The sequence below is a fragment of the Scyliorhinus torazame genome, chromosome 7 (genome assembly GCF_047496885.1).
Source record: "Scyliorhinus torazame isolate Kashiwa2021f chromosome 7, sScyTor2.1, whole genome shotgun sequence".
Lineage (NCBI taxonomy): Eukaryota > Metazoa > Chordata > Chondrichthyes > Carcharhiniformes > Scyliorhinidae > Scyliorhinus > Scyliorhinus torazame.
Window position 1 is genome coordinate 277,860,235 of NC_092713.1, and position 26,320 is coordinate 277,886,554.

At 48.2% G+C, this 26,320-nt stretch overlaps 1 protein-coding gene across 1 annotated transcript in view; it reads right to left on the minus strand.

Annotated features, from left to right (window-relative positions):
• The window catches only part of gabrb2a (gamma-aminobutyric acid type A receptor subunit beta2a), a 521,644-nt gene that overhangs the window by 17,800 nt on the left and 477,524 nt on the right, over nt 1–26,320 (minus strand). The window contains exon 6 of the mRNA XM_072512521.1: nt 19,585–19,722. Within this exon, the coding sequence (XP_072368622.1) occupies nt 19,585–19,722 (138 nt within the window). The remainder of the gene's footprint in view (nt 1–19,584; nt 19,723–26,320) is intronic.

Below are 26,320 nucleotides of genomic sequence, written 5' to 3' on the forward strand. Positions count from 1 at the left end.
CTCAACTGAAGTATTGTGTATAATTCTGGGCACTACACTTTCGGGAGGACGTGAAGGCATCGGGGAGGGTTGAGAAAAGGTTTACGAGAATGGTTCCAGGAACAAGGAACTTCGGTTACGTAGCGAGATTGGACTGATCTCCTTACAGAAGGTTGAGAGAAGATTTGGTAGAAGTGTTCAAAATCATGAGGACAGAATAGGTGGTGAAGAACAGTTCTCATCGATGGAAGGGTCAAGAATCTGAAGACACCAATTTAAGGTGATTGGCAAAAGAACCAAAGGTATTTTTCATGCAGAGTGTAGTTCAAATTTGGAATGCATTACCTGAGACTGTAGATGAGGTAGATTCAATCATGGCTTTCAAAAGAGAACCAAATAACTATCAGAAAAGAAAAATCATGCAGGGCTATGAGGAAACAGCATGGGAATCGCACTAACTGAGTTGCATAATCTCTTAGATGTGCAATTAAATTTAATAGCATGAAGGAACAGACTATACTGTGGCTCAGTGGTAGCATCCTTGTCTGTAGGCCAGAAAATCTTAATTCAAGTCCCACTTCAGGATCTGATGGCCACAGAAGATGCATCCATAATATGGCCAAATAGGTTGATTGTAAATTCTTCCAATATGCCTGATGGTAGGCAGTTAGAGCAGAATGCAACTGCAAACCACTCCTGCATTTTGCCATGGACCAATCCAATGGAAATCCACAGTCGCCAACATCCCCTTAGGCTTTGGTACTTGAAGGAAGAGGATTAAGGAACAACAAACTGCACTTCTGTAGTGTTTTTAATGAAGTAAAATGTTCCAAATGCTTAAGAGAAGCAGTATCAAACAAAATTTGACACCAAGCCGCAAAATAAGATATGGGGCGCGATTCTCCGATCGTGGGACAGAGTGTCCGCGCCGTCGTGAACGCTGTCGTGAAACGGGCGCAAGCACTAGGTTGGGGCCAGCACGGCGCTGGAACGGTTCACGTTGCTCCAGCCTCACTTTCTGGTGCGCACTGGGCGGTGCCAACCCGTGCATGCGCAGTGGCGACGCGCCAACCCGCGCATGCGCGGTGGCTTTACGGAACACGCCGGCCCCGACGCAACATGGGGCCGGATGCGCAACAAAGTAGGCCCGGGGGGGGGGGGGAAGAGGTTGGCCCGCTGATCGATGGGCCCCGATCGCGGGCCAGACCCCATCGGAAGCACCCCCACCCGGGGACGGATCCAACCTCCCCCCCCACAGGCCGCCCCCCGACTCTTCACGCAGAGTTCCCGCCTGTAGCGACCAGGTGTGGACGGCGCCGGCGGGAGTCTGCTTTTTCCGCACGGCCGCTCGGCCCATCCGGGCCGGAGAATCGGTGGCCTGGCCTCGTACAGCGGCCCGCGACCGGCGCCGCACCAAATGCGCCGGCGCAAATGGCACCGATTCTCCGCACCTCGGAGAATCGCGCAGCGGCGTTGGGGCGGCCTGGCGTGGTGCGGCGATTCTCCGGCCAGGCGCAGGCCTGGGAGAATCGCGCCCCCGATAGATGATTAGAGACTTGGACGCGATTCTCCCAAAATTGAACAAAGTCCCCTAGCGAGCGTGTTAAGCCACTTGTTTCCCGGCGCTTGCAGTGCTGAGAAACTTAACGCGACTCGTGTTGTTTAAGGGGGCTGTATAAGGCAAGTTGCGGTCGAGGCCGTATATAACCCAATTTTTTATAGTGGGGAGCTCCGCTCACTGGAACTTCCCATTGTAGCGAGGGATCAGGATGCCATTTTGAAATGGCATTCCAATCTCCAAGGCCCCCAAAATGACCTCCAACCTCCCCTCCCCAGCCCGAACGCACTATAGGAGGGTCCGCACACCTCCTCCACACCTCCCCCAAGGCCCATGCTGGGCATTCCCGGCCCAATCACACGCACACCAAAAATGCAAGCTGGCAATGCCACCTGGGCATCTTGGAATGCCAGGCTGGCACCCAGGTGGCATTGCCAAGGTGACAGGCTGGCACTGCCAGGCTGCCCAGATGGCCGAGACAGGGTGCCCAGGTGGCACTAGCAGTGCTAGGGTAACACCCTGCCCAAAGCACATGCAGCTGGGGGCCTCTGATCCCCTCAAGACCCCCATCATTGCTGTGCTCTCTGGTGGGTACCAGTGCTGAACGGCACTCGTTCAAGGTTTCTGAGGCAAAGGGGATGAATCCCAAAGCCTCAAGTACCTCGGGAATCTGCACATTAGGGTGAGGCTTACTGCCTCGCTCTAACATGCAGATTTGCCAAAAAGTGATCTCGCCCACATCTTGTTGAATCTTGCGAGCCGTGTAGATCCCAGGAGCCGGGCCTCACGGCTTTCATCGGCCACGCTGCGCCAAGCTACATTTCCGGTGCAGCGTGGCCATTGGATTGTGTCCTTGGTCTTGTTTTTAAACAAAATATTAAAGGAGGAGCAAGTGTAACAAAGCGGACAAAGCATCTTACAAAGGAAATTGCAGAGCTTTTGGCCAAGGCAGTTGAAGGCAAAATAACGATGGAACAGAGAATTAATTGGGGATGCGCATGAGGCCAGTACTGGAGTAACACAGATTCAACATTCCAGGGTAACTTGAACTTCCAGGTTTCCTTACAGAAAATCTGCCCCAGCCCTATTCAGCTTTGACAAAGAGTTACTCGAAACGTTAGCTTCCTTTTCTCTCCACAGATGCTGAGATTGTCCAGTATTTTCTGTTGGGCAGAATTCACATCATGACGTCTCGTGAGATCACGTTAGATCTCGCGAGGCGTTGTGAGCCAGGTAGATCACGGGAGCGCAGTCCCCTGGCCATGCTGCACCGTTGTGAGCTGCATTTCGGGTGCAGAGTAGCCCTAAGTATCGTTTGATAGCGGTAGGGAACTCGTAGGCACAGCCGACGGGAAATTCCCTGCAAAACCCACCACAAATGAACTAAGAATCATTTTGGTTCAATGATTGGAAAAGAAGCCCAGCAGGGAAGACACTGGAACAGCAATGGCAGGGGTTTTTTGGGGGTATTCGGGAGGCACAACAGAAATTCATCCCAAGGAGGAGGAAGCATGCGAAGGGCAGGGCAAGGCATCCATGGCTGACTAGGGAAGTCAAGAACAGCATAAAAGCTAAAGAAAAAGCATACAAAGCGGCGAGCATTAGTGGGAAACCAGAGGATTGGGAAGCCTTTAAAAGCGACAACCAAAAAAAACAAGGGAGGGAAAAGATCAAGTATAAGTGCAAGCTTGCTAGTAATATAAAGGAAGATAGGAAGAGTTTTTTTTCAATATATAAAAGGTAAGAGAGAAGCAAAAATAGACATTGGACCACTGGAAAATGTAGCTGGAGAAGTAATAATGGGAAATAAAGAAATGGCAGACGAACTGAATAGTTACTTTGCATCAGTCTTCACAGTGGAAGACACCATTGGGATGCCAGAGCTCCAGGAGAACCAGAGGGCAGAGATGAGTGCAGTGACCATTACTAAGGAGAAGGTTCTGGGGAAACTGAAAGGTCTGAAGGTGGAAAAATCACCTGGACTGGATGGACTACACCCCAGGATTCTAAAAGAGATAGCTGAGGAGATTGTGGAGGCATTGGTGGTGATCTTTCAAGAATCACTGGAGGCAGAAATGGTCCCAGAAGAGTGGAAAGTGGCTAATGTAACACCACTGTTTAAGAAGGGAGGGAGGCAGAAGACGGGAAATTATAGGCCGGTTAGCCTGACTTCGATCATTGGTAAGATTTTAGAGTCCATTATTAAAGATGAGATTGCGGAGTACTTGGAAGTGCATGATAAAATAGGACTGAGTCAGCACGACTTCATCAAGGGGAGGTCATGTCTGTCAAATCTGTTAGAGTTCTTTGAGGAAGTAACAAGGAAGTTAGACAAAGGAGAGCCAGCGGACGTGATTTATTTAGATTTCCAGAAGACTTTGACAAGGTGCCGCATAGGAGACTGTTAAATACGTTAAGAGCCCATGGCATTAAGGGCAAGATCCTGGCATGGATAGATGATTGGCTGACTGGCAGAAAGCAGAGAGTGGGGATAAAGGAGTCTTTTACAGGATGGCAGCTGGTGACTAGTGATGTGCCTCAGGGGTCGGTGCTGGGACCACAACAGAAGTGTTGGGTACTCTGTTACACAGACGAACCAACACGGTTGCGAATGGTACAACACAGTTTTATTTCAAACATCTATTTACATGGTAAACTGTTGTACTCAGCACATGGTGGATGTCTGAGTGGCTGGCAATGAGCTCTGTGCCCTGAGCCGTCTCCTGCTCGAGGGCCCAGGAAGTGTCGTGTTCCCTGTTTTGTATTGTGTATGCTCTTGCCTATGATTGGCTGTTGTGTTGTGTGTGTTGATTGGTCCGTTGATCTGTCCATTAGTATGTATGTATGTATGTGCTATGATGTTTACCTGAATATCATGACACCCCCCTTTTTTACAAGATCATGTGCCTACGTGGTCATAAATAGAGATGTGTACTGAGTGTAGCTAAATGTGTGTGTGTGCAATAGTTACAGCATGTACATAGGGCTAAACTATATACAAGGGGCGATGTCGGGTGCGACATAACAACAAGGTTGTATCATAAACAAAGAACGGGGAAATATTGAACGATAAAACAAATTCCTGTAACGATAAGAACATAAACACATTAACACAATGGTAGTATGAGTTCAATGTACAAGCAGTCTCATAAGTCCAGTCTAGTAGGTGGGCGACGAATTTGGGTTGACCGCCTCAAGGGTAGGTCTGGAACCACCGGCTGAGGAACGGGCCTGGCCACGGGCGACGACGGAAGGGGCATGGTGGCAGGCAGCTCCACAAAGTTGATATCAGGAACAACAGGAGGGCGCGGTGTCGGTGTAAGGTCCCGTAGCGAGCATGGAAATAGGCGAAGAGCCCGGCAATTGCGCCTACGAATGGATCCATCAGGCATGCGAACCAGGAACAAACAAAACAAAGAACAAAGAAATGTACAGCACAGGAACAGGCCCTTCGGCCCTCCAAGCCCGTGCCGACCATACTGCCCGACTAAACTACAATCTTCTACACTTCCTGGGTCCGTATCCTTCTATTCCCATCCTATTCATATATTTGTCAAGATGCCCCTTAAATGTCCCTATCGTCCCTGCCTCCACTACCTCCTCCGGTAGTGAGTTCCAGGCACCCACTACCCTCTGCGTAAAAAACTTGCCTCGTACATCTACTCTAAACTTTGCCCCTCTCACCTTAAACCTATGCCCCCTAGTAATTGACCCCTCTACCCTGGGGAAAAGCCTCTGACTATCCACTCTGTCTATGCCCCTCATAATTTTGTATACCTCTATCAGGTCGCCCCTCAACCTCCTTCGTTCCAGTGAGAACAAACCGAGTTTATTCAATCGCTCCTCATAGCTTATGCCCTCCATACCAGGCAACATTCTGGTAAATCTCTTCTGCACCCTCTCTAAAGCCTCCACATCCTTCTGGTAGTGTGGCGACCAGAATTGAACACTATACTCCAAGTGTGGCCTAACTAAGGTTCTATACAGCTGCAACATGACTTGCCAATTCTTATACTCAATGCCCCGGCCAATGAAGGCAAGCATGCCGTATGCCTTCTTGACTACCTTCTCCACCTGTGTAGCCCCTTTCAGTGATCTGTGGACCTGTACTCCTAGATCTCTTTGACTTTCAATACTCTTGAGGGTTCTACCATTCACTGTATACTCCCTACCTGCATTAGCCCTTCCAAAATGCATTACCTCACATTTGTCCAGGTTAAACTCCATCTGCCATCTCTCCGCCCAAGTCTCCAGACAATCTAAATCCTGCTGTATCCTCAGACAGTCCTCATCGCTATCCGCAATTCCACCAACCTTTGTGTCGTCTGCAAACTTACTAATCAGACCAGTTACATTTTCCTCCAAATCATTTATATATACTACAAAGAGCAAAGGTCCCAGCACTGATCCCTGTGGAACACCACTGGTCACAGCCCTCCAATTAGAAAAGCATCCCTCCATTGCTACCCTCTGCCTTCTATGGCCTAGCCAGTTCTGTATCCACCTTGCCAGTTCACCCCTGATCCCGTGTGACTTCACCTTTTGTACTAGTCTACCATGAGGGACCTTGTCAAAGGCCTTACTGAAGTCCATATAGACAACATCTACTGCCCTACCTGCATCAATCATCTTAGTGACCTCCTCGAAAAACTCTATCAAGTTAGTGAGACACGACCTCCCCTTCACAAAACCGTGCTGCCTCTCACTAATACGTCCATTTGCTTCCAAATGGGAGTAGATCCTGTCTCGAAGAATTCTCTCCAGTAATTTCCCTACCACTGAAGTAAGGCTCACCGGCCTGTAGTTCCCGGGATTATCCCTGCCACCCTTCTTAAACAGAGGAACAACATTGGCTATTCTCCAGTCCTCCGGGACATCCCCTGAAGACAGCGAGGATCCAAAACGAGCGGGGAGCCACGCGTCGGAGAACATCGGCAGGTGCTGACCAGCCACCTTCTGGTAGGTGGATGCGGACTTCGTCTCCAGGGCGGGAAGATCAGTTGCCCATGTGTCATATGCCCTCTTCTGGCGACCGCGCTGCAGTTGCATTCTGTGTAGTACCGGAGCATGGTTGGTTGTGGGTGCCTGAATGGAAGGCACAGTGGTCCTGAGGGCGTGACCCATCAACAGCTGGGCTGGTGAGAGGCCAATGGCTAGTGGGGTTGAGCGATAGGCCAGCAGGGCTAGGCAGAAATCCGATCTGGCAGCAGCAGCCTTGCAGAGGAGCCGCTTGACAATGTGAACGCCCTTTTCCGCCTTTCCATTGGACTGGGGATGCAGAGGGCTGGACGTCCCGTGTGTGAAACCATACGAGGCAGCAAAAGATGACCATTCCTGGCTGGCGAAACAGGGCCCATTGTCCGACATGACAGTCATTGGAATGCCGTGGCGAGCGAAGGTGTCTTTGCAGGCACTTATGACAGCGGACGATGTCAAATTGTGCAGACGTATGATCTCTGGATAGTTTGAAAAGTAGTCAACGACGATGACATAGTCCCTGCCGAGCGCGTGAAAGAGATCCACACCCACCTTCGCCCAGGGGGACGTCACCAGCTCATGGGGCAGAAGCGTTTCAGGAGGTTGCGCCGGTTGAAACCTTTGGCAGGTGGGGTAGTTGAGCACCATATTGGCAATGTCATCACTGATGCCCGGCCAGTATACCGCCTCTCGGGCCCTCTGACTGCACTTCTCGACCCCCAGGTGGCCTTCGTGTAGTTGGTCGAGGACCAGCTTGTGCATGCTGTGCGGTATCACAATCCGGTCCAGCTTCAGAAGGACACCATCAATGACGGCCAAGTCGTCTCGGACATTGTAGAACTGCGGGCACTGCCCTTTGAGCCACCCACCCGTCATGTGGTGCATCACACATTGTAGAAGGGGGTCAGCTGCAGTGTCGCGGCGAATACGGGCCAGACTGGAGTCGTCAGCTGGCAGATTTGCTGATGTGAAAGCCACCTGGGCCTCGACCTGACAGACGAACCCCTCTGAATCTGACGGCGTGCTCACTGCTCTAGATAAGGCATCCGCAATGATAAGGTCCTTACCCTGGGTGTAGACCAGTTGGAGGTCATACCTCCTAAGTTTAAGTAGGCTGGAGGCGAGGGGTCATCTCGTTCAGGTCCTTATTTACGATGCTGACCAGGGGGCGGTGGTCAGTCTCAACAGTAAACCGGGGTAGACCATACACAGTCAGGGAACTTGTCTAAACCGGTTAGCAAGCATAGGCACTCCTTTTCGATCTGCGCGTAGCGCTGTTCTGTGGGGGTCATGGCCCGCGAGGCATATGCGACTGGGGCCCATGACGCAGTGTCATCCTGCTGTAGGAGTACCGCCCCAATGCCGGACTGGCTGGCATCAGTCGAGATTTTAGTGGCACGAGATGTGTCGAAAAACGCCAATACCGGTGCTGTGGTGAGCTTAAGTTTGAGCTCCTCCCATTCCTGCTGGTGTGTGTGTAGCCACTGGAACTCCGTGGACTTCTTGACGAGGTGGCGCAGAGCTGTCGTGTGGGAAGCAAGGTTGGGAATGAACTTCCCCAGGAAGTTGACCATGCCTAGGAAGCGTAGCACTGCTTTCTTGTCTGCCGGCTGCGGCATGGCTGTAATGGCACTCACCTTGTCTGCATCCGGACGGACCCCTCCCGGGAAATGTGGTCCCCCAGGAACTTCAGCTCGGTTTGGCTGAAAGAACACTTGACTCGGTTGAGGCGCAGGCCGTTTTCGCGATTGCGCGCAAAGACACGTTGGAGACGATAGATGTGCTCCTGTGGTGTGGTGGACCAGATGATGATGTCGTCCACGTAGACGCGCACCCCTTCGATGCCTTCCATCATCTGCTCCATGATCCTATGAAAGACCTCGGATGCCGAGATGATGCCAAATGGCATTCAGTTGTAGCAGAACCTGCCGAAAGGGGTGTTGAAGGTGCACAGCTTCCGGTTGGATGGATCCAGTTGGATCTGCCAAAAACCCTTCGAGGCATCCAGTTTCGTGAATATTTTAGCCCGGGCCATTTCGCTCGTGATCTCTTCCCGTTTGGGTATGGGGTAGTGTTCCCTCATAATGTTGTTGTTGAGGTCTTTTGGATCAATACAGATCCGGAGCTCGCCGGAGGGCTTCTTAACACACACCATGGAGCTGACCCATGGCGTGGGCTCCGTGACCCGGGATAGGACCCCTTGGTCCTGGAGATCCTGCAGCTGCTGCTTGAGGCGGTCTTTGAGTGGCGCAGGGACCCTGCGAGGTGCGTGAATGACCGGGGCGGCGTCCGGTTTGAGCCGAATTCTGTAGGTGTAGGGCAGTGTTCCCATGCCCTCGAATGCCTCCTGGTTGTGGCCGAGGAGCGATTGGAGCTGTGCGCTGAACTCTGCATCTGGGAAGTCAGATGTGCCGTCTGGAGAGAGAGAGTGGACTCGTTGCACGAGGTGGAGAGCCTTGCATGCCTGTGCGCCAAGCAGGGAGTCCTTCGATGAGCCGACTATCTCGAATCAGAGTGTGGCGGTGTGTGTGTTGTGTGTCACCTGGAGCTGGCAGGATCCCAAAGCCGGGATAACGTTCCCGTTGTAGTCAACCATCCTGCAACGGGACGGCCAAATTGGTGGTCTGACCTTCATGGCGTAGAAGGCTGACCATGCTATGAGGTTGGCGGAGGCGCCAGTGTCCAGGCGGAATGTTATTGGTGATCGGTTGGCTGTTAGGGTGGCACACCATTCATCGCCCGGATTGATCGTGTTAACTTGCACTGGCTGGTGGGTCCTGGCTGGAGACATTCGGTTCCCATCAATGACCGCAACACGGAAGGCGTCCCGGTCGTCTGTGTCACTGGTCTGGATATCGTCTGGGCACGATTTGTAATAAGGAGGCTGAATGGTCCACACGTCCCTGCGAGGTTGTCGGAGTTGGGGAACATTGACAGGTTGAGCTGCTCGACAGCAGGCAGCGTAGTGGCCCACCTTGCCACAGCGGAGGCACTGTCGGGTTCTTGCGGGACATTGCAAATGTGCGGCTCCACAGTTGCCGCATGTCGTGACATCATGGCGTTCGTTGCACCACTGCGCATGCGCAGTTCGGTCTTGCGTCGAGCGCGCCTGCGCGTCCCGTCCCTCAGTGTTGCTGTAGTTTTTGGCGCGGGAGGCCTCGAAAAGTGCGCGAAATGGCCGCCCTCATCCGGGCCACGGGCCGGGAGGAACTCGAACGCCTGGACCCGTTCAACCTCGTAGGGCGCCTGCCTCGCCGATCCGGCCGCGTAGGACCCCTGCCGCGCCGATTCGGCCGCCTGAAATTGGGTATAGCGGCTAGTCGCGTTTTCGTGCAGGGCACAGGCTTCGATTGCGGAGGCTAAGGTGAGGCCTTTTATTTTTAAGAGCTGCTGGCGTAGGTGCCCGAGGTGACCCCAAAAACGATCTGGTCCCGAATCATGGAATCGGAGGTGGTGTCGTAACCGCAGGACTGCGCAAGGATGCAGAGATGCGTAAGGAATGACTGAAAGGACTCATCCTTACACATCGAAGCTCTCGTTGACCTCGACGTTGAAGTGTTGGTCGAGCTTGAGAAGGACCGTGTTGTATTTGGTCTTGTCCTCGCCTTCCGCGAACACCAGGGAGTTGTATACATGGATGGCGTGCTGACCTGCGGGGGTGAGGAGGACGGCGATCTTTTTGGTGTCCGAGGCGCTTTCCTTTTCGTTGGCTTCCAGAAAGCGCTGGAAGCGCTGTTTGAACAGCTTCCAATTAACGCCGAGGTTTCCAGCGACTTGCAGCGGCTGCGGTGTGTTGACGGTGTCCATGGCGCAGGATGGCAAATTCCAGAGAATTTGATGGTAGGTACCAAAGTCACTCCTGGTACTATGAAGTGTTGGGTACTCTGTTACACAGACAAACCAACACGGTTGCGAATGGTACAACGCAGTTTTATTTCAAACATCTATTTACATGGTAAACTGCTGTACTCAGCACATGGTGGATGTCTGAGTGGCTGGCAATGAGCTCTGTGCCCTGAGCCGTCTCCTGCTCGAGTGCCCAGGAAGTGTTGTGTTCCCTGTTTTGTACTGTGTATGCTCTTGCCTGTGATTGGCTGTCGTGTTGTGTGTGTTGATTGGCCCGTTGATCTGTCCATCAGTATGTATGCATGTATGTATGTATGTGCTATGATGTTTACCTGAATATCATGACAACAACTTTTCACAATATACATTAATGATCTGGAAGAAGAAACTGAAGGCACTGTTGCTAAGTTTGCAGATGATACAAGGGGCAGTAGTATTGAGGAAGTAGGTGGGCTGCAGAAGGACTTGGCCAGGCTAGGAGAGTGGGCAAAGAAGTGGCACATGGAATACAATGTGGAAAAGTGTGAGGTTATGCACTTTGGAAGGAGAAATGGAGGCATAGACTTTTTTCTAAATGGGGAGATGCTTAGGAATTCAGAAGCACAAAGGGACTTGGGAATCCTTATTTACGATTCTCTTAAGGTTAATGTGTAGGTTCAGTCGGCAGTTAGGAAGGCAAATGCAATGTTAGCATTCATGGCGAGGGGGCGAAAATACAAGACCAAGGATGTACTTCTGAGGCTATGTAAGGCTCTGGTCAGACCCCATTTGGTGTATTGTGAGCAGTTTTGGGCCCCGTATCGAAGGAAAGATGTGCTGGCCTTGGAAAGGGTCCAGCGGAGGTTCACAAGAATGATCCCTGGAATGAAGAGCTTGTCATATGAGGAACGGTTGCGGACGCTGGGTCTGTACTCGTTGTCAGAGTTTAGAAGGATGAGGGTGGATCTTTTTGAAACTTACAGGACTGCGAGGCCTGGATAGAGTGGATGTGGAGAGGATGTTTCCACTTGTGAGAAAAACTTGAAGCAGAGGTCACAATCTCAGACTAAAGGGACGATCCTTTAAAACAGAGATGAGGAGGAATTTCTTCGGCCAGAGAATGGTGAATTTGTGGAACTCCTTGCCGCAGAAGGCTGGGGAGACCAAATCACTGAGTGTCTTTAAGACAGAGGTAGATCGGTTTTTGATCAATAAGGGGATCAGAGGTTATGGGGAGAAGGCAAGAGAATGGGGATGAGAAAAATATCAGCCATGATTGAATGGCAGAGCGGACTCGATGGGCCGAGTGGTCTAATTCTGCTCCTATGTCTTATGGTCTTAATTCATCCCTATATTTCCTCAGCACTATTCCGCTTATACCTGGTCAAATATCTTCCCCAAATCAATGGGAAGTCGAAGCAAAATTTTGTTTTGTGTGGCATCAAAGGAATGGTTGCCAATATCATCGTGTGTATGTCAGCTTTCTGAATAAGCAATTAAATTAGTCCAATCTCCTGCCTTCTCACCATAACCCTGAAAATTCTTCCTATTCAGGTAAGCCTAATTTCATTCTCAATGCTTTGATTGAACCTGCCCTCACCACACTCTGAGGAGATGCATTCAGGCCTTTACAACTCATTGCTTGAAAACGCTTTCTTTCATATAGCTTTCAGGTAAGTCAGAGGGAGGAGGTTTTGGAATGGTCTCAGAATTGGGACGAAGGGTGAACCGAGGGCAAGAATGACAAAACATTTTTTGTGCCGCCCAGAGGAGCTTGAGGGGGGGCTCTGTGAGGAGTCGCCCTATTTAGGGGTTCTGTGTTGGGGGTCCCCCTATTTAGGGGTCTCTTTATTTTGGGGTCTCAAGAGGGGGCTTTGGTGGTGGGCAGGACTGGCATTGTTGGGGGAAACGGGTGGCCCTTGGGTGGACTTTGGAGCCAACCCTCTTAACGGGTTACCCTCTTGGCCCACGGCGAGCTCCACCACATCAGGACCACGTTTGTCCATATTTGTTGTAATCCTCGCCCACGTGATTCCCAGCCCGGAGAATCGTAATAATAATAATCTTTAGTGTCACAAGGCGTACATTAATACTGCAATGAAGTTACTGTGCAAAGCTCCTGGTTGCCATATTCCGACACCTGTTCGGGTACACGGAGGGAGAATTTCAGAGTGTTCAAATTACCTAATAGCACACATTTCGGGACTTGTGGGAGGAAAGCGGAGCACCCGTAGGAAACCCACGCAGACACGGGGAGAATGTGCAGATTCTGCATAGACAGTGACCCAAGCCGGGAATGGAGCCTGGGACCCTGGTGCTGTGAAGCAACAATGTTAACCACTGTGCTGCCCAAAACCTGTGACTTGGCCAATAGGAAACAACATTCAAGGCCTCATCCTGGAGTTGAACCCGGGACCTCTCGCATGCGCCCAGACTGAAAGGCCCAAAGCGAGAATCATACCCCTAGACCAACGAGCCGCTACCTCGTTACGGTGTCCAGCCTGATAAGTGGATGCAAATTGGTCATTCAGGCCCGTTTGCATCCATTTGAATCTCCAGTTCTCTTGTCAGTGGGGGGCAAGCGCATTGCCCTGCCACCCATCAAAAGTTTCCACTGACTGCTGTCGGTAGCAGGGTTCCCGATGCGGCGGAGAATTTTGCCCTAGGTCCCAATTAATTTACTAATTTGACAGCACTGACAGTAACAGAGCCGCATGCAAGGTATTTAAACGTTGCAATCATGTCTTGCATTAGCTGGCTGGAAAAAAAAGGGTTGAATTTAACTGTTCCCACCAAAGGGGAAATGATTGGCAGAAAGTCGGTTGTTCATTTTATACTCACTCGATTTTATTTTCCAGTGAAGTCCAAGAAAATTGGATCAGGGTATTTCCATTTATTTATTAGATTTCAGTCAAACAGATATCTATTAATCTTTATATGAGGCACTTATATACGATGATTAGATTACAGCCTTGCAATCAATCCTAGTAACAACTAAGATGCTTCTCGACAGCATTGTGAATTTTACAGTAAACTAACATGAGAGAAGTGTTTTCAACATTGTTAGTCTTAAAGACTGCTTTTAATTTAGTTGGATAACAGGTGGACTGAATGCTGATTTATTTGTAACAGATTACTTTAGAACCTGGCAGTTCTTTTAATTTTCAAAATCTACAATGTATCATGTGATGCAAATACAGCATCTTAAAAGCTGGTCCTTATGTTTTATTGTTTCTATCCTTATGACAGATTATTTAAGAGGATGGGGGGGGAACAAATTGTGTTAATTCAGAGGAAGATTCACAGATTTAGTTAATAAAGTACAAATTAATCGACAACCTCAATTCAAGTGCAACATTATGTCCTTCATCATTGCCATAATACAAAGATAAAGGTCAAAACATTTGTTTGCTGTTTTCCAGCAGACTATGGAGTTAATTCTGACTTTTGGGCACCTAACCAGTGGAGTATATCGGTCAGTCTTTCATAGACATGGAAAAGCAGCAGCAGTGATTTTGAGAGCTTGACCTCATTTTATTGAGTCAGTGTTAGGCAGTGTGCATTAAGGCTATCAAATACTGGGCTCAACACTAGCAATAATGGAAGTGTGGGTATGATGTGGGTGGTGGGCTGGTAGTAGGACACAGAATCATGGTGGTGGGCAGTTCTGCTCCTCCAAGTCCCACAAAAGTAATTTCAAACTTATTCTGCTGACACTTTTTGGTTTTATCGTTCATTAAACTGATGGGAACTCTCTGACCAGTTTAATTAATATCAAAACTTTCACGCTGCTATTGTAACTATTTGAAATAAACTGGTCAATACTTCCATAAATATAATGGTGTGGGGGCCTTTTAAGTTGGGAGGAGTGATAAGGAGTGTAGTAGGATACCTTTAGGGATATAGATACTGTTCTCTGAAGTTGTGAGTGAGAATCTTGAAGGCTGTGATGTCTACTCAGTGCCAGGTTAAGAACATGTCCTCAGGGCGTGAGATGAATTTGGAGTGGGAGGGGAAAATCAAGTTGTCATGGTTTACATAGGTACCAACAATATAGGCAGAACTAAGAAAGAGATTCTGTTGAGAGACTATGAGCAGCTAAGGGCTAAATTAAAAAGCAGAATCTGAATTACTATCTGAGCCATGAGCAAATTGACATTGGGTAAATCAGATCAGAGGGTTGAATACGTGGCCAAAGGTCAATGTGCGACAGATGGACTTCAATTTGAGAGGCACTGGAACAACACTGGGAAAAGAGGGATCTCATCTGTTGGGATGGGCTTCATTTGAAACATGCAAGGACCAATATCCTGATAAACTGAGCATTCTAGAGAGGACTTTAAACTAAATAGTGGAGCGGGTGGTGGGGTGGATCCAGGTGAGGGGAGATTTAGAAAGTTAAATAGAACAGACAAGCAGGGTAATGATCTGGTTACTGATAACAAGAGTGTGACAGGAAGGAATATAAGAGTGCAAATCAAATAGGGTCACAGTAGGGGAAAATGGTAAAAAGAATTAAAAACTTTTGTCTGGATTCTCCGGTCGCTGACGCCAAAATCGCATTCGGTGATTGGCTGGAGAATCACAGTTCCCGACCAAATAGGGGGCAGCACTGGTTTTGTGATGCTCCGCCCCCGCCAAAGCGGTGTACTGACGTATCGACGGCCTCAGGACATTGCCTGAGGCCCGCCCCCCGATGCTCCGCCCCCGACCGTCCGAGTTCCCGAAGGCGTTGGCCACATGTGGTCTCATCCATCGGGAACTCAACGTGGCGGCTGCGGACTCAATCCAGTGCCGCCACAGTCGGGGGAGGGCCGATCCGCGGGCAGAGGGGACATTATCAGGGGCTGGGGGCACTGTGGGGGGTGGTCCGTGGTGTGAGAGCTGGCCAAAGAGGGAGGACTATTTTGTGGGCCAGGTCCGCGAGCGGCGGCCGGCATGTAGCACGGCATGGCCACTGCAGGCTGCGGTCATGCGCATGCGCGGCCACGGACCCGGCAATTCTCCGGGCCGTAGCTGCAGCTAGAGCCGGGTGCTGCCTTGATGCTAGCAAAACGGAGGATCGGTGGCCGTTTTACGTCATTTTATCTGGCGTAAAATGCCACAGTTCCCAAGCCAGTGAGGAGACATAGCCTCAAAATCAGAGAATCCAGCCCTCTTTATCTGAAGGCACGCAGCATTTGTAACAAGTTGGATGAATTGATAGCACAAATTGATTGACCAAAAACTGAACTGGACCAGCCATTGAAATACCATGGCTACAAGAGTGGGTCAGAGACAAGGAATCCTGCGGAGGGTAGGTCGCCTCCTGACTCCCATAAGACTATTCACCATCTGGAAGGCACAAGTCAGGAGTGTGATGGAACACTTTCCACTTGCCTGGATGAGTCCAGCTCCAAGAACACTCACGAACACCATCCAGGGCAAATTAGCCCATTGATTGGCACCCTGTCCACCATGTTAAACATTCACTCCCTCCACCACCAACACACAGTGTGCATCATCGACAACATACATTGCAGCAACCCACAAAGCCTTCTTTGACAGCACCTTCCAATGCCACAAACTCTGCTGCTGTAAGATACAAGGGCAACAGATGTATGGGAACACTAACACTTACAAGTGCCCCTCCACACACCATCCTGACGTGGAGTTCTATTATCATTCTTTCACTGTCATTGGGTCAAAGATCCTGGAACTCCTTCATAACAGCACTGTGGAGTACCTACACCACATGGATTGCAGCCTATTAAGAAGGTGGCTCTCCACCACCTTCTCAAGGGCAATTAAGGATGGGCAATAAATACTAACAAGCCAGCGATAGGTATATGATAGTCTTTAAGAAGACATGGGTTGGGATTCTCCAATCTGAGTTTGCCCTGTCACCCTGCCAGCGAGAATGGAGAATTTGGCGTTCAGCTGAAGTCCATTCACTGCAACGGGACAGAGAATCCCGCCAGCTAGAGAAATCAGGTCATGGTTGCTCGGCAATCAAGACTGGGAACTGAGTATTCAAGGGTATTCAACTTTTGAAACTTTGAAAGGATAGGATAGGCAGAAAGGAAAAGGTAATGGAATAGCTCTGTTAATAAAGAATGAGATCAGTACAGTTGCGAGAGATTATTTTGGATTGGAAGATCAAAATGTGGAATCAATTTGTGTGGAGATAAGAAATAACCAGGGATAGGAGTGCATGCAGGTGAGTTAATGTATAGCTGCCCAGCAGACTCCACCCCTCCCAACCACACAACAATAACTGTTGGACTGTATATAAATCAATAAATAATGTGGGCTTCCAGGAAAGGTACTGCAATATCCTGGGTGATTTTACTCTTTACAAAGATTGGACTACTCAAATTGGCAAAGACAGCCTCGTGGACAAGTTCATAAAGTGTATTCAGGGAACCAACCAGGGAACGGGCTATTTTATATGTTGTAAAATGTAATGAGACAGGATTTATTAATTATCTCATAACAAAGGATCCTTTAGGGAAGAGTGATCATAACTTAGTAGAATTTCACATTATGTGTCCGAATCCAGTGCCTGAAACTTAAATAAAGGTCATTACAATGGCATAAAGTCAGAGTTGGCTGAAGTGGACTAAAAAATAGATTAAAAGCTAAGACAATGGTGGTTGACATTTAAAAGGTTATTTCCTAATTCTCAACAAATATATGTTCCATTGAGAAAAGAAGATTCTACAAGAAGCATGAACCATCTGTGGCTAACTAAGGAAGTTCAGGATGGTACTAAATTGAAAGACAAGCATACAATTTTGGAAAGATTAGTGGTAGGTCAGAAGTTGGGAAAATTTTAGAAACCAACAAAGGAAGACTAAAAACAATAAAGAGGGAGAAATTAGAATATACCAGTAAACTAGAATGAAAGACATAAAATCAGACCGTAAAAGCTTATTGCTATGAACAAGGCATAATTTTAAGTTGAAATATTATATATATATATATATATATATATTTGTGTTAAGAAAGAAAAAAATGGTCTCAGTTTCATTCAGGATTTATTTATGAACTTTGGTGCCTGGGAGTCTGAATAGAGTTGTGACAAAAAGGTTTCAGGTCTTTTGGGTTTATTTGTATATATACATTTTTTATGAGGTCTTATGACCCCTGAAGTTAAAGAGATGGATTAAAGGGTGTTGAAAGTTCAATGATGCTGAAATAAATATTGGAAACTCTTTACTGTTGTCTAGTGACAGGGATCCAGTGACACAGAGACAAAAAACACAAGAGTAAAGAGAGGGGGAGTTCAGTGTGTTAGAGAGGATGGGGGTTTTAAGCATTCCGAGAATAAAAACGGCAAGGCTCGTGCAACAGTAATTAACATAATAATCAATTGTAGGACTCAGTAAAGTGATCAGTTCTGTAGACGTGTGAGTGGGAGACTGAATTGAGGGAATTAATTTGTTTGCTCTGCAGTTGAAGAAATAGTGGGCGGGATTCTCCGGAGGCTGACGCCGAAATAGTGTTTGGCGATCGGCCGGAGAATCCCCGTTTGTGCCGAAATCGGGGGTGGCGCCGCTTTTGCGATGCTCCACCCCCTCAAAAATGGCGTGCCTGAGGAGTACGTCGCACGCATATGGACGGCATCGAGACATCACTTCAGGCCCTCCCCCGATGCTCCGCCCCGATGGGCTGAGTTCCTGATGGTGTGGAACACTTATCCTTTTTTATTCGTGAACCCAGCCTGGCGACTGCCGACTGAGACCAGCGCCGCCACAGTCAGTGGGTGAAGCCGTTCTGCATGCTTTGGCGGGGACACTGGTGGGATGCAGTACGGGGGTGGCGAGTTGGGTGACTGGAGAACAGTATGTGGCAGGCCGGGTCCGCACGCGACCGGTGCCATGTTGCACGGCGCGACCGCTGACCCGGCAATTCTCCGGCTGTATCCGCAGGTAAAGCCAGGGGTTTAACGCTGTGTGCCTGCTAGCCCTCCCATCAGACGGAGGATCGATGCAGCTTTTGCGCCGTTTTCTTCTGGCGTATAACGCCATTTTTCCCACGCCGGCGTCAGCACTTGTCTTCAAATCAGAGAATGCAGCCCAGTGAGTTTAAAGTGGAGGTTTGGTTGTTCCTGGAGAGAGACGAGTTAGGTGAGAAGCAGCAAGTTAATGCTCAAGCGTTCTGGAAGAAAACTGTTTGCAACTGTGCCAGTTTTATGGAGGAAGTATTTGTGTCAAGCTAGCGGTGACTCTTCACTTGTTTGTGTGCCTATAAAGAGATTGCTAGGGGAAAGGATTAGTAGGAATTTGGATCATTGTGCTTGTATTGAGAGCTTTCTTTTTGCCTGGTGCAATATCCTTCAGTTTTCTTGATTTAATAAATATTTTTCTTATTTGTATTAAATGTTCAACAGCAGATTTCTGTGAATTTGCCCCGTGGTTTCTAACAAAAAGTTAGGGTCGATCAAGCTAGGTTTCATCTGTAATCTTACCTTTCATCTGGAATCTTATCTTCCCAGTATTAATAGCAGCTGGGATTGTAACAAAATAAAGAGAGTAGCTAAAGTAAAATATGGTCCCAGAGGATGAGAAGGGGTGGGATTTTATTGGCTCGCTGGAGGTTATTTCTGCGGTGGGGGAAACTTCATCAGGTGTGAGGGTGAGGGGTAGAGACCCTTTACCATCTGACCTGACTCCTCTCCAATCAGACTCGATTACCCCATATCACCTGACTACTCCTTCAGCCAGATCTGACTCGTCTCCCAACCAGATGTGACTAACCCCCTGACCGGACCCAACTACACCCCCACAACCGTGCCAACACCCCTCCTGCAAGACCCAACCATTACCCGATTCACCCTCGATCACCTGACTATCCCAACCCAACTACTCCTGGCAAGGTGACTCAGCTCTGATCACCCAAATACACCCCAACCCGAATAAACAGCTCATACATCTACCCATTCACTCACCGACCCATTTACCCATCCATTCACGAACATAATTGAAGACTAGATCTTTAAATTTATCTGAATAAGGCTAAATACGGATCATTGGTATCACAAAAATGGGGGGGTATCCTCACTTTCCCCCCAATTTTACTATGCTTGCTGGAATTAGGGGGGAGGCACTGTGCATTTCTCTGACAGCTCGGATCAGAAGATCCCGGAAGAAGTGCTCAGTAGCGGTGGGTTGGGAAAATCTTTGCGAGCTGCAGTAATGCATGCAGCATTGGAATCTTTTGTTCATACATGCATTTATATTCAATGTTAGATTGTTATATACCTGTAGAGAAAACAACATTCTTGGAAATTAGGTGATAATCGACAATAGAAAACTGTGGCAACTCAATCTTCTCTACTCCAGTCACTGCTCGAGTACCTCCACGCCAGTAGAACTCAATGTCATCTGTAGTGTATCCATCTGGAACAAAATGGGAAGGTGAATTTTGGGGGAATTCATGCCATCTATTATGTTTGACACTTGACAAAGATAAACTCTTTCAGCCATAATCAAAATTTAAACATCTACTAAGGGTATTGAATATATTACTTACTATTATTTTGAGAAAAGAGGTCAACTATTACAACTTTTAAGGAATACTGCATATTTTATAAATGTGTAACACTGCTGCGTTGATATGTTTAGCAATCATATAAATAGTAATCTATACGACCTCCAACCAACAGGTGGCAGTAGAGAATAACCACATGACTCTGATACCCCAAGGAGTCTGGAGATAGTTGCTGTAGAGGATAGTCATATTTGTTGTAGCTCTTGGATAATTTGTTGTAGTTAGTAGCTTTTTTATATATTGCTCACAGTTATCTAGCCCACGCATTTTAAAAAAAAACAAACCTTTCACTCGTCAAGAACTAGACGTTCTCTTGTGCATGTTTCCTACTGGCCAAGCACCAAAACGTAACATGTTACCAGGATTGAAGATCTAAGAAGACCAGAGACAAACTGAGAAGAAGAAAAAAAAGGAAAAGAATTTTCTACTAACCACGTAGAGTACTGACTCAAATCTCACGAACACACATGACTGGGCATCGAAGTCCAGGATGGAAGCTCACTGAAGGCCACCCGCCTCTTTGAGCGCCTCAGCGTTGACTTCAAAGGGCCCCTCCCCTCCACCGACCGCAACACGTACTTCCTCAATGTGGTCGACGAATATTCCAGATTCCCCTTCGCCATCCCATGCCCCGATATGACGTCTGCCACAGTCATCAAAGCCCTCAACACCATCTTCGTCTGTTCGCTTTCCCTGCCTACGTCCACAGTGACCAGGTATCCTCATTTATGAGCGATGAGCTGCGCCAGTACCTGCACAACAGGGGCATTGCCTCGAGCAGGACGACCAGCTGCAACCCCCGGGAAAATGGGCAGGTGGAGCGGGAGAATGGGACGGTCCGGAAGGCCGTCCAGCTGGCCCTACGGTCCAGAAATCTCCCAGCCTCCCGCTGGCAGGAGGTCCTCCCCGTTGCACTTTACTCCATTCAATCGCTCCAGTGCATGGCGACTAACGAGACCCCTCATGAACGTCTCCTTGCCTTCCCCAGGAAGTCCACCTCCGAGGTTTCGCTCCCAACGTGGCTGGGAGCTCCAGGACCCGTTCTCCTCCACAAGCACGTGCGGCTCCACAAGGCGGACCCATTGGTTGAGAGGGTACAGCTACTCCATGCAAACCCGCAGTATGCCGACATAGCGTACCCTGGCGGCCGCCAAGACATGGTCTCCCTCAGGGACCTGGCACCAGCTGGGTCCCCACACACACCCCACTCTGCCCCGGCGCCACCCTCCCTTCCTCCAGCGCACCACACCACAGCCCCCGCTCCAGGCCAACCCGTCCTCCCCTTGGTCCCACCTGGGGATGAAGAGGATGTCGACACGCTCTCGGAGTCACCGATGACCGAGCTGACACCTGACACGCCACCAGCACTGCGGTGCTCTCAACGACGGATCAAGGGCCCGACCGTCTAAATTTGTAACCTTCTCTGAAATTTTAATGACAACCTCCACCCCCCCGCTGGACTCATTTTTAACAGGGGGTGAATGTGGTAGTCACCACTGTTGTATTATATTGTATATACTGCACTGCATACAAGGGTATTACGGTAAGGCCCCTGTACTACAGGTACGGGGGTAGATCCCTGCCCGCTGGCTCCGCCCAGTAGGTGGAGTATAAATGTGTGTGCTCTCCGAACTGCAGCCATTTCGGCAGGAGCTGTAGGAGGCCACACATCTCTGTGCAATAAAGCCTCGATTACTCTCTACTCTCGTCTCGTCGTAATTGATAGTGCATCACCCCTGTCATGTCGGTGGCTCCCTGGCTGCTCGGCCTCTCCCCAACCTTCCCCGGTCCTGGCAGCCTCAGTATGAGGGCCTCATTACTATTGGAGACTTGAATTATTTGCTGCCTTTGGTCACAATCTAGTTGAAAGTTCAGGGAGTACAATACTTTCTTGTTATACAACATGGATGATGCACTATGAGAAGAATGCAGGGCAACGATTTGGGCAGTCAGGGTGATCTTGCACCTGGAAATTCCACTGAGCTCTATTCTCAGCAGCAACCTCTATGCTCCCTTGTTGTTAAGAGGGCATCTATCACCTCCTTGGTGGCAAACTGACTGAATTTGCTAATGTTACCTGTTGTAAATGGCCATAGAAATCGAGGATCAGCAGCATTAATTACCACAGGCAGTGCTATGCATGCAATGCTTCCGAGATCCAGTTGTTGCTGCAATAGGCGATACAGCCTTCATGATGAAGTGGAGATATGAGGACTCTGGGTCTGTACTCATTGGAGTTTAGAAAGATGAGAGGGGATCTTATTGAAACTTTCAAAATACTGTGAGGCCTGGATAGAGTGGATGTGGAGAGGATGTTTCAACTTGTCGGAAAAACTAGAACCAGAGGATACTATCTCAGACTAGAGGGACAATCCTTTAAAACAGAGATGAGGAGGAATTTCTTCAGCCAGAGGGTGGTGAACTCTTTTCCGCAGAAGGCTGTGGAGGCCAATTCACTGAGTATCTTAAGACAGAGATAGATAGGTTCATGATTAATAAGGGGATCAGGGGTTATGGGAAGAAGGCAGGAGAATGGGGATGAGAAAATATCAGCCATGATTGAATGGCGGAGCAGACTCGATGGGCCGAGTGGCCTAATTCTTCTCCTATGTCTTATGGTCTCCTTTATCAGACACACTGCTTCTCAGTTTGATATGGAAAAGCCGACTATAGGAGAGATTCACTTGCTCAGTAGGCAGCTGAGGATGAAGAAGAACAGCAAGGACCAGTAGTTTTGCCAGCTGGCCTATCTCTGCATTAGCAAGTAATTAATGAAAGAATCTATTGAATCATTCTTTCCTTCCACAATAAAAATAATAAAGAAAGGTACAGTACAGGAACAGGCCCTTTGGCCCTCCACCTCTCTTCCACCCCCCCCCCCCAATGACCCCCAAACTCACTTTTAAGGGACTCCTTGACCATCACCCCCCCTTGCACCCACAGAGGGTACCTCCAGGCCCGATGTGCCATGTGGGAAAAATGCCAGGCTGGCACCTTGGCAGTGCCAGGCTGGCATCCAAATGGCACTGCTAGGGTGCCGCCTGGGGGCCTCAAATCCCCTGGGAGACCACCACAAGTGACATTCCATCTGGTCCACGTTTCTGGAGACCAACACTGAACTGCGCTCACCCAAGATCTCCAAGGCAAAGGGGTAGATCCCGTTACCTTGGGTAGATTCTGTGATTGCATATTAGCGTGAGACTAGCTGTCGCACTCTAATATGTAGATTTACCAAAATGTGATCTGCCACAATGTGCGGGATTCACATTGCGATGTCTTGTGAGATCGTGTTAGATATCGCGAGGCGTCGCGAACCGAGTAGATTCCGTAAGAGGCATCTCCCGACAACTACCGGCTGCGTTGCACCGCACTGCCTTTTGGGCGTAACGCAGCCAGTTGATTGTGTCCAATATGTTTGTTTGCAATGAATCTTGAGAAAAAAAAAAGTTATGCAAACCCTATAGTTGCCTGTTCTTTTAACTCAATTATTCAGGTGTTCATTTGAAATGCTTCTCCAGTGACAACAGTATGTGAGGTGGATGACTGTTGAAGTTCCACTAAGAGCTCTTGAGCTGTGTATGATGGGAAACCTTGAAAAGATCTGGCCTAGTGGGCCCAGACTGAAGAATTTTGGTGCCTGCAGACAGTAAGGCCAAGTTGGATGTGGTCTCTACACAGGCACACCTTTTGTGCCTGGCAGCAGCGTAGCAGGGATGTTCCTGAAGTGGAAAATAACTTGTTCACACCAAAGAGTTGAGCCGAGTCAATTTATTGGCAAAAGCTTTTGGAAGGAAGCCAGGCACTCCGCAGTGCTCGTGGTCACCTTCTCAATGATACAATGGCTATTAGCCTCTTTCATACATGTACGTGGGTTAGTTCCTAATTAGCTTGGGGGGTTACATACACGACCAATTAGGCCCCCCTAGCAACAATTAGCTTCCAATCACATTCCTCTGAAACCATTCATTATCTAATGCCATCAATTCCTTGTTCACGATTACAAGGATAACAGGTGTCTCAATAGTTAATGGTCAGTTTGTCAGCTATGAATGACTTGCCACTAACCCTTCTTATCAGGTCATTACAGAATTAGATTGCCGAGGTTGTCAGCCCACACTATTGCAGGCATAAGCATAAGCTAATAATTAAACATAATAAAATAAAGAGATTAAATTAATAACCTCTAATGTAAATTTCCCTTAACATTGCCATCCTGACAAAACAGCATCTGCTCCTCCTTTGATGTCAATGTTACAGAGCTGTACTTCAGCATTCACATTGCTCTGCATGAAAGTAGAATCCTGAGTGGGATAACACTTCAGAAGTTCTTTTCCATAGTTTCTGGCATGTTTTGAAAACGAGAGGAGATGCAAAAACCTCGATTAAGATGAGAGCAGTTATAATTTCTGTCAGAAAAATTGTTATGGGCCAGGGTTTAGAGAACCCCAAAGTGTATCGTGGAGTTCACCTGACCCACAGCTTTTACTAGATTGTGGTATGGGGAGCACACGGCCCACTCTACAGGTGTGGTAGAGTAGAAATGGAAAAGTATTTTTTAAAGCAAAACAATGTTTATTCTATGAACTCAAGTTAACTGTTTTAAAACATACAGTGAACATCTTCGCAACCATTAATTCAAATACAACCCCCAAAGACTACAGCACTAAGTAAACCTTTAAGCTTTCCTTTTTAACATCCATACGACATAAAAACAAAACCTTTATCAGAAGCACATCAGGTTAAAGTCACTACTGAAAACATTTATAATTCTGAATTCACCAAATGATCAAGAGATAGTTTTTTGATGGCAGAGAGAACAGCAGTACGCCTGCTTGGTCTGGCTTCAGCTCCAACACTGAAAATGAAACTAAAACACACCCTGCAGCAAAAAGCCTAAAACAAAAGTAAAAAGCTGACAGACAGCCCAGCTCCACCATTCTCTAACATCACTGCAGTAGTAAACACCCATTTCTTAAAGATACTCTCACTACAGATATTTATATACACACCCATTTATAAACACCCATTTCTTAAAGGTACTCTCACGTGACAAAATTATCAGAGGCTTTGACAGTGTGGTCCCTGTTGTACTGCCCATAAAGCTGATCACACACTCCATCATTTATTACTCTGTCTCTCTGGAAGAGCCCACACAAATTGAAGCTGCATCTGCCCATGCTCCCTGATGGACTATACGTGTTATTTAGCAGTCAGTGGAATATTCGGGTAGTTTGTTATGCATAGCTTTTTACTTTGTAGGTTTTATCCCTGGAAATCATTTGCATCCTCTTCAGGAAGCTTAGGGTGCAAGCTTGCCCTCCAGTGAACTGATTCCTGGGCTGTCCTCCTGTCCAGCACAGTCCCTTTCCACACTATATGGGGTACCAGTTTTTGAGTTGGTGCAGAGTGAGTAACAGAACATGTTCCAAAAGGGTGACTGACAGGGTAGAGAGGCAAACTGAAACTCCTTTATTTTTCTCGCTGTCTGTCTGTAAGTAGAGGTGGTCAAATTTTTGAAAAAGCAATGGCATGTTTCCCCAATCCCTCTGGTTAAGAAGTCAGAAAGCTCTTTAGGATTAAATCAGAACGATTGTTTATTCATACAATCTAACCCTGGGGAAAGTCAGTGAAACTACCTACACACGCACAAGAAGGAGATAGGAAAGAAATAAGTTTTACAATTAGGAACAGCTTAGAACAAAAAATAACCAAAGATATGGGGCTGGATTCTCCGCTGTCGGGATTCTCTGTTGCACGGGCAGCACACCCATGCTCGGGGATTTTTCGACAGCGTGGAGCTGCCCACAATGGAAATTCCCATTGGTCGAGGCATGAGGGTAGCCAGGGAAAGGGTTGGCCCACTGAAGGTTAGGCAAGGGAATCTATGTGTGGAGCCAGAGGAAATGGGCGAGGTACTAAATGAATACTTTGCATCAGTATTCACCAAAGAGAAGGAATTGGTAGATGTTGAGTCTGGAGAAGGGTGTATCGATAGCCTGGGTCACATTGAGATCCAAAAAGACGAGGTGTTGGGCGTCTTAAAAAATATTATGGTAGATAAGTCCCCAGGGCCTGATGGGATCTACCCCAGAATACTGAAGGAGGCTGGAGAGGAAATTGCTGAGGCCTTGACAGAAATCTTTGGATCCTCACTGTCTTCAGAGGATGTCCCGGAGGACTGCAGAATAGCCAATGTTGTTCCTCTGTTTAAGAAGGGTAGCAAGGATAATCCAGGGAACTACAGGCCGGTGAGCCTTACTTCAGTGGTAGGGAAATTACTGGAGAGAATTCTTCGAGACAGGATCTACTCCCATTTGGAAGCAAATGGACGTATTAGTGAGAGGCAGCATGGTTTTGTGAAGGGGAGGTCGTGTCTCACTAACTTGATAAGAGTTTCTCGAGGAGGTCACTAAGATGATTGATGCAGGTAGGGCAGTGGATGTTGTC